The 14,197-nt window shown below is 39.1% G+C and overlaps 1 protein-coding gene across 1 annotated transcript in view; it reads left to right on the top strand.

Moving 5' to 3' along the window:
• The first annotated feature begins 2,846 nt into the window (after positions 1-2,846).
• Positions 2,847-14,197, top strand: part of dock2 (dedicator of cytokinesis 2) — a 93,231-nt gene continuing 81,880 nt past the window's right edge. Inside the window, exons 1-14 of the mRNA XM_035910894.2 lie at positions 2,847-2,987; positions 4,819-4,902; positions 6,523-6,563; positions 6,753-6,808; positions 6,920-7,016; positions 7,109-7,257; positions 7,524-7,659; positions 8,276-8,433; positions 9,623-9,704; positions 9,874-10,009; positions 11,089-11,164; positions 11,327-11,403; positions 13,474-13,724; positions 14,061-14,159. Coding sequence (XP_035766787.2) covers positions 2,945-2,987; positions 4,819-4,902; positions 6,523-6,563; positions 6,753-6,808; positions 6,920-7,016; positions 7,109-7,257; positions 7,524-7,659; positions 8,276-8,433; positions 9,623-9,704; positions 9,874-10,009; positions 11,089-11,164; positions 11,327-11,403; positions 13,474-13,724; positions 14,061-14,159 — 1,485 coding nt within the window. The 5' untranslated portion in view covers positions 2,847-2,944. The remainder of the gene's footprint in view (positions 2,988-4,818; positions 4,903-6,522; positions 6,564-6,752; positions 6,809-6,919; positions 7,017-7,108; positions 7,258-7,523; positions 7,660-8,275; positions 8,434-9,622; positions 9,705-9,873; positions 10,010-11,088; positions 11,165-11,326; positions 11,404-13,473; positions 13,725-14,060; positions 14,160-14,197) is intronic.

Here is a 14,197-nt window from a genome sequence, read left to right as displayed (position 1 = left end):
TTGACCCATCCATACAGTTTTTTTTTTTCATGTTATTTCTTTCTATCGCTTTTATTCTTATAAATAACAGTTTTTGATATACTGCAAATGTTAACTTAGCTGGCTACTCCAATGCACCCAATTTATCTATATGTTTAACAGCTGAGGAGCTGTGGTAAATATGCATGAACGCCTTGCTGTGAAACTCTGTCATGTTATTATGATGAACCGCTACCAGGAATTTAGATTTACTTGTGATTGTGTTTTGTAATGATGTCCTGATTTGCAACTTCAAATGATGTTACTTGAGAGTCACAAGGAGTGGTACAAATGATCTCACCTACATTATAACACAGACTATATAAAATGTATACTTCAGGTCCTGAGAAGTGAAGCAAATGCAGAAGTGCCTCAAACCCGCATTGTTTTCTAAGGTTACCAGCAGGTGACTCTTATGACTTAAGGTTAGGTGACGTGGTCTATAAACCTCTGTGAACACTTTTACAGAGGTATACGGTGACTTAAATGACCATGATTTGAAATGTAAAAATCAAAAACTTAAAAAAATGGGTGGCCTATAAAGGGACATGTGATAAATATGTTAAAGTCACACTGCAAAAAACATTAATTTGGTAAATCCTGGTCCCCACTAGAGTCAAACAGGATGATATATTGACAAGCAGCCTATGAGTACCGGGTGATTTCTTGGTTAGTTCAATTCTTGCCACATTCAGTTTCATTAAGTTTCAAATTACCAAGTTGGTAAGGGCAAAAACTTTACACTTTGAAGCTTCTCAACACAACGCCCCAATGGAAAAAACAAGAGTAACTCTACCTTTCATTTACAGTATGGATTATACACATTTGCTATCACTTGTGAAGTACCCAAAATCCCTTTATGTCCTCACTTTAGTAAAGAATACTATTTCATTTTCAAGGATCATTTCAGACATGGCTAATTTTAAATGTGCGGCATGAGTAAGCCTCTAAAATCACCATCATAACAAAAGTAAAACACATCAAACAATAACAGTGATATGCTGATGATAGATCAGTTTTTGATGTGTCTGTAAGGTTTTGACAGCATCATTGGTTGAGGCTGTCAAAACCTGACAGCCATAGCCTTATTGGTTGAGACGCAACCTGCCAATCTGTCTTTTATATTGTGAGCTCTACATTGGCTGTCCAAAAAGTAATACTCACATAGAGTATTTTGATTGGTCCTTTGTCTTGTGAAGATGTCCAGATGAAACTAATCCCTGAGTCATCCATATTTCCCCTAATAGGGACTATAACAGAAGAAAAGCTGGAAGGATAATCATCAACCAGTTGAAAATGGTTTGAAGTTTTGAGTTTATATTTACAGGGTACTTTAAAAAAAAAAAAGGGGGGGGGGGGTTGATTGCTTTGGGAGTGTCATACTGGTGATGAAGTTCATAAAGACTGGAGGATGATTATTGGTTTATAAATGGATCATTTGGATATTAATTACTTCCCACTGGTTTCTGAAAAGTTACTATTTACTATTCTAAGAGTGTAGGTTATAATTAATGTCAAGAGAGCGATCAATAATATTAAAAAAGGTCTCATCAATTATGGATGCTTGTTGCCAATTGCTGTGTAAAGGATGCTGTCAGGAATGGAAAGCTAATGGTTACCAAGGCAACATAATCTGTGGGAGGTACAGGGTAAATACAGTTTATTTAAGGAGTGTTTTTTTCAGTCCACAACTGGAATATTAATTTTATATAAGATTCTTAAAACAAGCAATTCAGGACCCAGTTAACATCTGCGTCACTTCACATCTCTCGCTGAGGTAATAGTGCAGTTTCAGTTTAGAAAGTATATAGAGCTGCAGGAATGTTCCCGATTAAAGAGACAAAATTGCTGCGGTTGCTGTACATGCAGTCTTTTATGTGTCTTTCAGCTAACATTGCAAACATTACAAAGTTTTTTAGTGACTGCCAAAGTCAGTATAATTTTTGCTTCATGCTGCTGGAATGTGATCATTAGCTCCTTTTCACTGTATCCACATGCATATTAAATTAACCATTAATGAGGTATGGAGAGCTAGCCAGACAGGGCTTGATGACGTGGCCTCTGGGTTATTACAGACATTTTTTAGTCTTTTCAGATCAATTTTAATGAGCAGCAAAACTCATATAAAAAAACAAAGTGTGGTTTGATGTCTCATGCAAGAAAAAACCCAGGAAGCTTTTAACACATCGTCCCTATGCAACATAAAATTGTTAAAGATTAGCATTAGTATTGTAGTGCTTGCCTAGCCATTCGGATTGTTATAGCATTTGCTCCACTTTTACCTTTCTGGTTGTAGATCGAGGAGGAGGGGGGCATCAAGCATCAAGCCATATTCTCTGATGCTTTGCCTTCTACAACATTTGATTTCACAAGCTCAAATGGTGATCCACAAAGGGAAAAGTCAGAGTATGTTATGTGCAAGATGGCTGAATAATGGTTTAAGTCATCAACGGTTCAACAGCTAGATGCTACTGTGAGAAAGCAGACAACCTGCGTTTTTCAGATATGAAAACATGAAAAGATCTTAAAAAAAATAGCAACAAAAATTGTGCACGTATAGGCCCAGTTGGACACTCAGACATCCTCTCAACTCTAACACTTCTGTAACTGTCATCATGTGTAACTGACGCTTTACTTTGAATAATGACGGCACGCCGAGTCTAAATGAGGAAAATAAGAGACATCGCACGCTGCAAAAGCCTGCGGGTGCTGTAGGACTCCACCTTGTTGTACTCACCCACTTCCTCTTAACCGCCTGAAGGCAGGAAGAGAGAAGAGACAGAAGGGGAAGAGAGGCAAAGGGGGATGGGCTTATTGCTTTCATTTAACATTAACAAAATGCAGAAATGAGAAGTTAAGGTGGACGGACAAACTAGGAGATTTCTAAAGACAAAAGTATAAAGTAGGTAAAGGATTACACACAATCATGGCTCCTTGGATGAAAACCACAAGAGAGCGGTATGGTGTAGGTAAGTCAACATGTGCTTGTTTGTATGTATCTTTGTGTGAGTATGTGCAGGCACATCCAGTTTTTATAGTGCCTTTCTGTTATGGTATGATGCTAGCCTATACAGTGAATGAATAGAAATGAGAAAAATAGATTCCCATCACTTCCTGCTTGGCGGATGTAGGCAGGTGCCAAAGGCCTCAAAGAGCTTTAGGAGGTAGACATCAGCTTTAATCCCTCCAAAGAACTGAGATCCTGAAATCTTATTCATCATTTAACTTCAGTGCAACTACGCTAATTATAGTTTATTTGCACTGAAGTGGTTCTGCAGTGGTTTGTGAGGGATAAAATCATAAGCAAAAATGGAGAAATAAGCAGCTGCAAGTAGGCAATCTCTACAAATTGCATAGCATGCAGCACATAAATACGGAAGCTAAAAGATAAACAATCCTTAAAAATTTTCATTTTTGAAAGTGAAAGCCTGGTTTTGGCTAGGAGCAAATCCTAGAATGGGCAAGTGCAGTGTGCAGTTTATCTGTTATGTATGTGGGTTTAATATGGCGGAGCTAATCAGTGTGTGTTGCCATTAGATATGCAGTGCAGTCACACACTTGGAAAAGACACAGATTTCTGCCTCCTAATACAGACTTTATTAACTGAGGTTCACTGGTCTGTTGCAGCCACTGCATTGATTTATCATTTAACCTACTTGCAAAAAGATAGACCATGTAGGGTTCTTTCACCTGAGTAGTTCATCTACTTATAGCACGAGACTGATGCTGATGGTGGGTGTGGGTTAAAAAGTCATTTTAAAGCACTTTCTAATATACTTACTCAAAGAAAATATTGTTTATTGTATCTAGTATAAATATCTTCCTGGTCTGTGTAAGACTACAACACAGGAAGTGGGGGAAGAAGGAAGTCTCAAGTTTGAATACAGTAGAAAAGTCTGATGCAAAAAAAAAAAAATGTTGACAATTTAGTCTCACGAAGTGCGCACAAATAAGCTTCATTTTCCTTTTCTATCAGTTTAAGTATCGGTCTAGAAATAGTCTGACTTTTTTTGCTTGTTTTTTGCACAGTCAGAATTTCATTAGCAGGCATTTTGTAGCAGCAGTTCTTCTTGAGGGCAAACCATCTTTAAGCTCAAATGGAGGAGAGCAAACCTCTGAACTGTTGCACAAAGAGGAATGATAGACTCTGTAGCTGTCGGTGCTCTGCACACTTTTCCTCTGCCGTGCAACTGGTCTTTGGCTGCAACCCATGTCGCTACTCACAACTGCTTTCACTGTTTCCTAAATCCGATCATTTTGACTGATACAGTCATTAAAGAAAAGACAGAAAGCAGAAAAAAAGAGCCTACTAAGGTCTTTAAATTGCTCCAGATCTCCGGATTATCAACAGCCCAAAACCTAAAGAAATGCTGTTTACTGTCGCATAAACCCAACCTGAGGCCCACTGAAGAAAGGCGTTGCTCCTTAACCTGTTCCGTTGCCTGCCTACTCGTGTGTGCCACCGTTTGCAGCTGGCCAGCATTTGGATACACCAACTTATTTGGACTACCTATGTATATTTACCTTAAGCTACTTAGTCGTCATCTACTATTGTGTTTTACTGCTACTTGTTTTTGTTTTACTGGTTAGCCTTTTTTTTAAACCTTATAACGTGTGACGTCACGAATCAAGCTAGCTTACCGTGTGTACTAAAATCTTCCTGTAACCGAGGCTTGCCATTGCATACCTAGCATTTGTTTTCAAGTTTATTTTTCCATTGTAACAATAACCTTATTTATATATTCAATATATTTATGTATATATTTATTTTATTCACTTATTTTTTTTCTTCTTTTTTAGTAAAGTGGAACTTTGTTGGCCAAAATGAGAAGCACCTTTCCCTGGAAGTGGGCGAAACTGTCCACATCCAAGAGGTTTGCGAAGGTAAAATGTTGTTAAATAAGCCGGTTATCCGGTTTGTCAGTGTGGTTCAGATACTTTATACAAAGATGTGTAAACCTTTGAAATTATTTGTTATTGGAAAAACTGCATGTTAGTAAGCATATTTTGTTCGTGTTTTTGTAAATGTTACATTTTTGACAGTTGGACGTTTATCTGTATCTCATGTTTTATGGAGTATAAACATGATAAATACATTTAAAATACAATTATATGTACGCTCAACTGATACTTTTTAGGTACACCTTTGTACTGGGTTTAAGCCCCGTTTAGCCTTCAGCATTGCCTTAATTCTTCCTGGCAGAGATGCAACAAGGTGCTGGAAACATTCGTCAGAAAGTTTAGTCCATGTTCACATGATAGCATAACACAGTTGGTGCAGAGTGAATCTTCTTGATGCAAATCTCAAAGGCTGGATGGAGATTTGGTGTCTATGGAATTAGCCAGATGATTTGGGCTTTGTCACACAGACACAGCCATTAGAGGCCATCAGAAGATGGGTACACTCTGGCTATAAAAGGATGAGCATGGTCGGGAGCAATATTCAGATAAAAAATGCTAAACTGGTACTTAGGAGTCCAAACTGTGCCAACACGATACCGCCAACACCATTACACCACCACCTGTCTGAACTGTTTATACAAGGCCGGATGGTTCCATGCTTACATGTTGTTTACACCAAAGTCAGACCCTACTATTTGAATATTGCAGCAGAAATCAAGACTAATCAGACTGGGCAATGTTTTTTCCAGTTTTCTACCATCCAATTTTGGCGTGCTCAACCACATTATAGCCTTAGTTCTTAGCTGGCAGACCAGCGAGCCTGGCTGTAACAACAGTGCCTCATTCAGAGTCCCTTCAGTCGCCTTTCCTCGCCCAGTCTGAAACTCTGTTTGAACTTCTTAAGGTTGTCTTGAACATGTAAAGGCACTGAGTTGCTGATATGTGATTGGCTGATTAAATATTTGCGGTAACAAGCAATTGAACTGGTGTACTTAACAAAGTGACCAGTGACTATAACTATTACATTGCTGTAACTTCCAGAATCCGAGTACTTTATTCATCCTTTGGGAAATTATGTGGTTACAGTTGATCCAAGACAATAACAGTAAGAGACTAAATTAAGAACTAAATTAAATAATACAATATATCACAAATTTTACTCCAATATGTACAAATAGCTCAATTATAAATATCCAGAATATTGCAGAGGTGAAATATATATGATTAACATTTTACTCTAAACTGCAAAACTTGTTATTTGTTATTTTCACTGTAGAGCATGTACAAAACGGTGTAATTATTGCACTGTGTACTGTGCATTAGATGGAGGACTTGTACAGGGAGATGGCCACGGGTAGGAATGATTTCCTGTGTCGTTCCGTGGTGCATGTGGGAAATCTCAGTCTCTCACAGAACATCCTCTTGTGACTGGCCAGCACGTCATGGAGTGGGTCCTCTCTGATACTATTTTACGGGAGTCCAGCTCCATCGCCACAAAATTATGGAGCTGGACTCCCTTAAGGTGGTGATGTTGTTCCAACTAGAGAGTCTACGCTATCCTGATTTCCTGTCTTGATAGTAAGATGCCACTTTGTCTTTCAGGTTGGTACAGAGGCTTCTTGTCTAGGAACAAAGCGCAACAGGTAAGAGCCTACACAAGCATAATATCAGTGAAAATTTACATTAACAGAAATCTTTAAAGCACATTTAAGCGGTCAGCCAGATTTATTCATGTGAGAGTTTTACTTTTCTTATTCTTTCTTGTGGAAAAGAATATTCCAAGCTATCATCACTTATCGTTTCCTCATTCATCTCCTCTACATGTATTCCAGGGAATGTTTCCAGTCAGTTTTGTTCAAGTTAAGGAAGTCATAATTGAAAAACGAGGGTATGTAAAAAAAAAAAAAAATAATAACAGTACCAAAAATAAGGCATCTTTAACTGTCTGTAAAAGTTTTTTTTTAATTTGTTCTGTTTTCCATTACTTATGCTATGACAGAGATGAGGAAGTGGTGTTGTCTGCAGAGATGCCCTTGGTGAAGGAGGTGACCACTACGTTGAGGGAGTGGGGAAGCATATGGAAGCAGCTATTTGTGGTATGAATTAAACAGTGAGCCACTTTTTGTATTTGTGTGTGTGTGTGTGTGTTTGTGCGCCTGAATCTAACATCATTTATTTACTTCTCCAGGCCAATAAAGAGGCACGTGTCAAACAGGTCCAGAGGCTGATGTGGGAACTGATGGAGTGGCGTTCTCAGCTCCTGTCTGGCACCCTGCCTAGTGATGAATTCAAGGAGCTAAAGCAGAAAGTTACTTCCAAGATTGACTATGGCAACAAGTATGCCTGCATTAATATTTAAACATGTTTATACTTTCTCATTGTTTAAAGCTTAATCAACCAACCAGATTTTTGTCAGACTGACTGTATAATTCATGTTAGTTTGATCTCCTTTGAACATCTTTCTGTTCTTTTCCTGATAACTTTGTCTTACGATCTCTATTCCTTTGCCTCCCAGTCCATACCCCTTGCTGTGTTCCTGTGTTGCTCTTCCCTCATCCTTGTTCCCCTTGTATCAATCTTCCCTCTATTACTCTCCACACCAGGATCCTTGAATTGGACCAGGTTGTTCGAGATGACGACGGGAACATCTTGGACCCGGAGCGAGCCAATGTCATCAGTCTATTTCGGGCCCATGAGGAGGCCACAGCCAAGATCAATGAACGCATCAAAGAGGAGCAGGTATATAACAAACTGTAGGAAGGAGAGGGCCATATAGAAAATGTTTTCCAAGGGTGAATGTGATGTCACAGTCACAACAGGAAGCAACAACCAGGGAGTTTTTTTTCTGGAGTAACTTCTACCCCATTATTGGGGTAATACAAGTACACGTAAAAGTTACCCTGAACTACACACGAGTAGAAAAACGACTTTATTACTAAAAAAAAAAAAAATAGTAAAATAAAACTTAACCCTTATGAAAAAGTCCTTAAAGAATACATTTTACTTCCCAGTCATGTGTGCTAGCTTGGACTAATTAAGAATTCACTTCCTTACAAATTGGCTTAACTTGACTTCAACTCCATCCAGCCAATTTTTCATTTCAGCCTCGACTCAGTTCATTGACAGAATGGATTTCTGATGATTTTCTTACTCAGTGATTTCCATTTCCCGCACAAACCCACAATCTGCAGCTGCAGCTGGTGCATTTTAGAATAAGTAACCACTAATTATAAAACATTAGAACAGCCAAACACATTTATCAGACCCTTGCCAAAATGAACACTTTTGTTTGGAATTTTATCCTGTTAAATCATCATCAGTAGTTATCTCCTAAAATTAATTTCCTCTCACGCAGTCCAACATCCAGACAGACCACAGCGGGATCTCAGCACGGATCCAGTCCTCCCCCACCCACAGCCTCTACGTCTTTGTGAGGAACTTTGTCTGTCGCATTGGAGAGGACTCGGAGCTCTTCATGTCCCTCTATGATCCCAATAAGCAAACCATCATCAGGTGTCACTTCTCTTTCCTTACCCTATTCCCCTAAGGTGTTTCAGACATCTGTTCCTGTCAGGTGGATTAGACGCTCAGGAAGTTTTGGCTTCACATTGTGAAGGAAAGTTATTGCGGGTTATATATTTTTCAGTGTCACTGAAAGGAAGTGACTTTTTATTTTGTGTTAAATCACAAACATACAGACTGAAAGATAAGGCGATTTTTTTTCTTATGTAATTGATTCTTCTTTGGAAATTAACATCATAGTTCCAGCTAAAAAATTACATCCCTTGTTTGTTTAGATGTCGTTGTTGTTGTTGTTTTTTAACCTTACCTCAATCGCTCTGCTGTATAAAACATATATGCAAAACCTTTTTTCTATTTCTTCTTGTGTCTGTATACCTCTCCATTGTTTCTCTTCTATTGCTAAGCCCTGTTAAATGTGAACAACAGCATGCCAAAAATAAATATACAGAAAGTACAAATTATAGGGCCGCACATACTGAGTGGCAGCACTGTGTGGTGCCTGACAGGGCTGACGTTAAGCCCTGTCACTCACTGTCATACTGGCTATATCTATGTCTCAGCCACAGAAGCTGAAAGTATTAAGATAGACCCAAGTCTCTCATCTTATTCTTATAACATATATTATCCACAGCTACTCTTTTGTATTTTCTTGCATTGGCTGTGATCTCTGATTCACTTCTGTCTCATCTGTGCTTATGTGCTTAAATAATTTACTATTTTCTTTGATAACCTTTTTTTTTTCGCAGAGGTATGTTTATCCACATCTCCCTGAAAAAAAGTGAAGAACAGTAGGGTTCAAAATTTTAGAAAGATATGAGGTTTTTCTATTTTTTTTTTTAACATTACTGCACCCACAGGTTTTCTTGGGGTCCGCTTTTCTATTCTTCTCCCTTAAAGTGTCTCTTACATGTTTATGTAGCTACACAGGGTAGATTTAGTAGTTACAGCTGTTTGCAAGGGGATCAAAGGTTTGAGCTTAAGTTTCACTGAAACTGTTTTCATTGTGAATCATGTGCATCCGTCAGGCACAGTTTCATTTTGGCTAGTAGAGTATGTCTGAAAATTTAATTATGAATGATCAGGTAATCTTTATGTGGTTGCTTGCTAAAATGTAAAATTAATTTAAAAATGTTTATTTATTTGTGTATTTATTTGTAACTCTTTACCCTTCTTTGTACAGTGAGAACTACTTAGTACGCTGGGGCAGCAAAGGTTTTCCTAAAGAGATTGACATGCTCAACAACCTGAAGGTTGTCTTTACAGTAAGTGACCACACGAGGGCAATGGCACACTGTTCTTAGCTGTGGAGAGATGAAATAGGTGACCTATTTCTTTTCAGAAGATTACATAGCATTTTTTTGTTTGTTTGTTTGTTTATTCCTGATTTCTGAATTTATTTCATACACAATTTTTTTTGTCTTTGTTCAACAGGACTTGGGAAACAAAGACCTGAGCAGAGAGAAGATTTATTTGATCTGTCAGATTGTAAGAGTAGGCAGGATGGACCTGAAAGAAGCAAACAACAAGAAGTTTACTCAGGGCCTGAGGAGGCCTTTTGGGGTTGCAGGTAAGTCATGAAGAGACAATGCAGAGGTATTTTTTTCCAATGTGCTACTAAATTTTTAGCCCTAGTGATCAAGGAGTGGAAAAAGTACATTGGCAATCTTCATTGTCAGTGTTTGCTAGTTCAGCGATAAGCAATGTTTATTTTACAGTTTTGTTACATATATGTGACTTCAAATTATGACACACTTTTGCACTAATGAACAGATATATTGAACACTAATCATCGGATATAGTGAACAGGAAACACACTATTGCATAATTTGAAGGCAGTGAAGAAGACTGCAAGTCTGTGAATTTAAAAAGTGCAGGGTTAAAACCCTTTTTAAAAAAAAAAAAAAAAAAAGTAGCTTTGTAAATGCTTTGTGAGCATACTGGTGACCTCGAGGTAACTGAACGTGTCTTTTTGATTAATGTTGAGGGTCAACAGAAGCTTTCATCCGATTCACAGGAGAAAAGGCTAACACGTCTCATTTCAGTACCAAATTCCACCAGTTTTACCATCAATAATGACTTTTGTTAGGTGCTTCAATCATCTAAAGCAGATGTCCCCAACCTTTTTTGCGCCACGGACCGGTTTATGCCCGACAATATTTTCACGGACCGGCCTTTAAGGTGTCGTGGATAAATACAACAAAATAAAACTAGTTAGTTAGTTAACGATAAAAACGATAACAAAATAACGCTGAAAACTGATAAAAACCCTGAAAACTATAAATTTCAGACCTGAGCCTCAACTCTCACGGACCGGTACTAAACGACTCACGGACCGGTACCGGTCCGAGGCCCGGGGGTTGGGGACCGCTGCTCTAAAGGTCAACATTGTTTTGCTTTACCTCTCAGCTTCTGCTTGTGCTGTTGCAGGTATTATTGAACATATTTACACCTGGGAGCTATCCTTTGTACAAAGCTAAAATGTTGATGGTGCCTGTAAATATATCCTCATGTAACTTCACAACGAGCAATGAGGAGGCCAGTCTTTCTAATGTGGTGTTTTGCTAATGTGAAACCTCAGTACGGATTACAACCTAGTACTTGTTTGATTCTGTGATCACAGACACATTTGTTTTCTCTTCTTGGCAGTGATGGACATCAGTGATATCATCAAAGGGAAGATTGAATGCGATGAAGAGAAGCAGTATTTCATCCCCTTTTTCCCGTATGTCCTGTTTCTTGTTTCTTTTTTTTTTCCACTCCACCTCTCTCTGACCTTTTCTTAGCAATTAAAAACTTGAAAATCTATTACCTATAAAATTAAGAAAACAGTACTGTTATTTTCTGCATATGAATGTTTTCTTTGTGTTTGTATGTTTGACTCCAGGGTAGTTGCAGAAAATGACTTTCTCCACACCTTACTGAACAAAGTGACAACATCACGAGGAGACAGTGGTGGCCAAGGTACAGTTTTGCAATCCCAGGCTTTGTTCTTTGTTCCTAGTTATGTGGCAGCTCTTGCAAAAGTCCTGCACGCACTGAAGGTTCCCACTGGACTGTATATGCTCCAGTCATTTGTGGTTAGATAAAATGGCAGTTCTTCATTGCATCCTCGCCTCTTTTCTCTGCACTAGGGTGGAGAATGAAGGACATTATCCTGATGTATGGCACCCACCCTTGAGCTGGTGTTTTCATATTACTTAACCTCCATTTCTCCCTGACCAGACTCCAGTCTTGCTGCTCACTACCTCATGTTTATGGCTGACTTTGACAACCCCTATGGGTGACACTGTCTTGTTCCACATAGAGTAACCCCGCATATCCGACTGCACTATCATATCGCTCAGCTTTTATCCTCCTCTCGCTCCTGAAGGCCCTGGGCATAACCTGGAAAATGAAAGAAGCACTTGAACAAGCAGATATGGAAGGAACACTTGAGGCCACCAGATGCCTGCTCTTAACATTACTCACCCCTAATCTCTCCTTCCTCTCTTTTAGGTGCTTTTGCTGCTGTCCAGACACACACACACACACACAAAACACATTGAGTGTTTTCCCTGTAGGTCTGTGGTTAGCCTTGAAAATGTAGGTTTGTAACACCGTCTAGTCTAACCACCTATGTATTTCCCTAAAATAGCTCACCTCTTTTTTTTCCCTTTTGATTCCCAATTCCTTTTCTTTGCTTTTTCACCTAATTTCTCTGAAACCCTCTGAGAGAAGTAAATTCTGTCGATAATAATAATACCTCCATCTTTTCTTTTCCTCCTTTGCTCCCATTTCCTAAATGGGACACAGCAATTTTCCAGCATCTATTGCAGTCTTGTCTGCAATGCCAGCACATCCTCAGTTCATTTTAATATTATGTTTCCCATAAATAAACAGTAACCTTTTACATAAAATAAAGCATCCATTAAGTTCAGCCCTCAGGCCTCATGTTTCAGGGTTTCTGTTGGTCCTGAAAACATCTTAAAGTTTTTTTTAAATTCAGTTTTAATACTACAGGTCCTTGAAGTTATTTTCATTTATTTGGCTTCCATTTGAATTTACATTCCCACAGAGAAATAAATGAACACTCGTTTTGCCATCCCTCGTTTAAAGAAGACTTGAGTGGTGCCTGTATTTACATGTAAACACTCTTAAATTTGCTAAGGTTTGGTCTTGCAAAGTTCTTTAAAATATTCAGTTTATGCTCGTGCCCATTAAAATACACTGTTTTTACACAGGTTGTTTTATATGATAGAGGGTCCTGCAGGTCAAATCTTATCTGTGCATCTTTCTCTTTCTGGTCTGTTGCATTTTACAGAAACGCATGCATGCTTGAAGAATAAGCATAAAAAGTTTTATGATACCATAAACTGACTGGTATATAGTGCGTACCCTTACTCTAACTGTGTGCTCAAACCACTTTTTGCTACAGTGCTCATTCACATACATTTATAGAACTTTTTTCCTATACCACTTTCACACAAACTCACACTCTGATGCATCAGAGGCAACTCTGGGTTCAGTGTCTTGATCAAACATACTTCAGCATGCAGACTGGAGAAGCTGGCGAATCCACTGATCTTCTAGCCACAGCTGCCACAAAGTTGGGCTTGGAGCTGGGTTTGGGTTTGAGCCTGGGCCCGGTCTTGCAGTAGAGAATGGAGCCAGCGAAAGAAGTGAGGCAACTGAGGACGGGGCTGGTCACCTGAGACCTGCTCAGATTTACCGGCGTTAAGATTTCCAAAGCCAGAATAGGAAGATTTCATATGTGCTTCAGGGTTCCCAACAAAGCATACCCATGGCAGCTCTACACAAAATATAAATCTCATGGCTTTAATTAGAAATGTGACCAGATATAAGCTTGAAAAGCCTCTTCCTAGCTTCTTTTAACCAACACAGCCACAACTCTGCATCACGCTTTATGTAGTGCAGAAGAATAATATGTATAAGGAAAAAACATATATAAAGTCTGTATTGCATCTTTTTTTTTCAGTAGTACATTCTTTTTCTCCATCTCTAATACATTCTTCTTCATTCTCTTATCCATAGGGCTGTGGGTCACCATGAAGGCTCTGGTGGGGGACATTGTGCAGATTCGGAAGGAATACCCTCACCTCGTGGACCGCAGCACCGTGGTAGCCCGGAAGCTTGGCTTCCCAGAGATCATTATGCCTGGAGATGTTCGCAATGACATCTACCTCACCTTACAGGGTGGAGACTTCGACAAGTACAACAAGACAACCCAGAAAAACGTGGAGGTCATCATGTGGGTCTGTGATGAGGAGGGCAAAGTCATACAGGTGAGGAAATGTGAAATAACAGGGACAGAGCATATCAATGGGTTCAAAGAGGAGAGGGATTTCTATGAACTGTGGTTGGTTTGTGTGTGTCTAGGGTATAGATAAAGTGTGCGGGTGCAAAAGTATATGTTGTGTATTAAGTGATTGAGGTGGTGTAGGTCATTGAGCAAGCACAGCACTGATGAAACACTTACTCACCCTCTCATAGTCAGGGCAAATGGATACGGATTTATCCCAGAAGGCAAATCCATCTTAGGCATACATGGATGCACACACAAACATAAATTCTTCACAGTCACTGTGAGGCGTATTTTTCTTTACCTCTCTTTTTCCTAGAACTCCATCTGTCTGGGAGCAGGGGATAAGGCAGTCAGTGAGTACAGATCTGTCATCTACTACCAAGTCAAACAGCCCCGCTGGATGGAGACGTTTAAGGTGTGTGTGTGTTTTATTTCCTTATCTACTAGTCTCTT

Source organism: Neolamprologus brichardi, chromosome 2, assembly GCF_056152115.1.
Source record: "Neolamprologus brichardi isolate AB-2024 chromosome 2, ASM5615211v1, whole genome shotgun sequence".
NCBI lineage: Eukaryota > Metazoa > Chordata > Actinopteri > Cichliformes > Cichlidae > Neolamprologus > Neolamprologus brichardi.
This window is presented reverse-complemented; position numbering and strand designations above follow the sequence as displayed.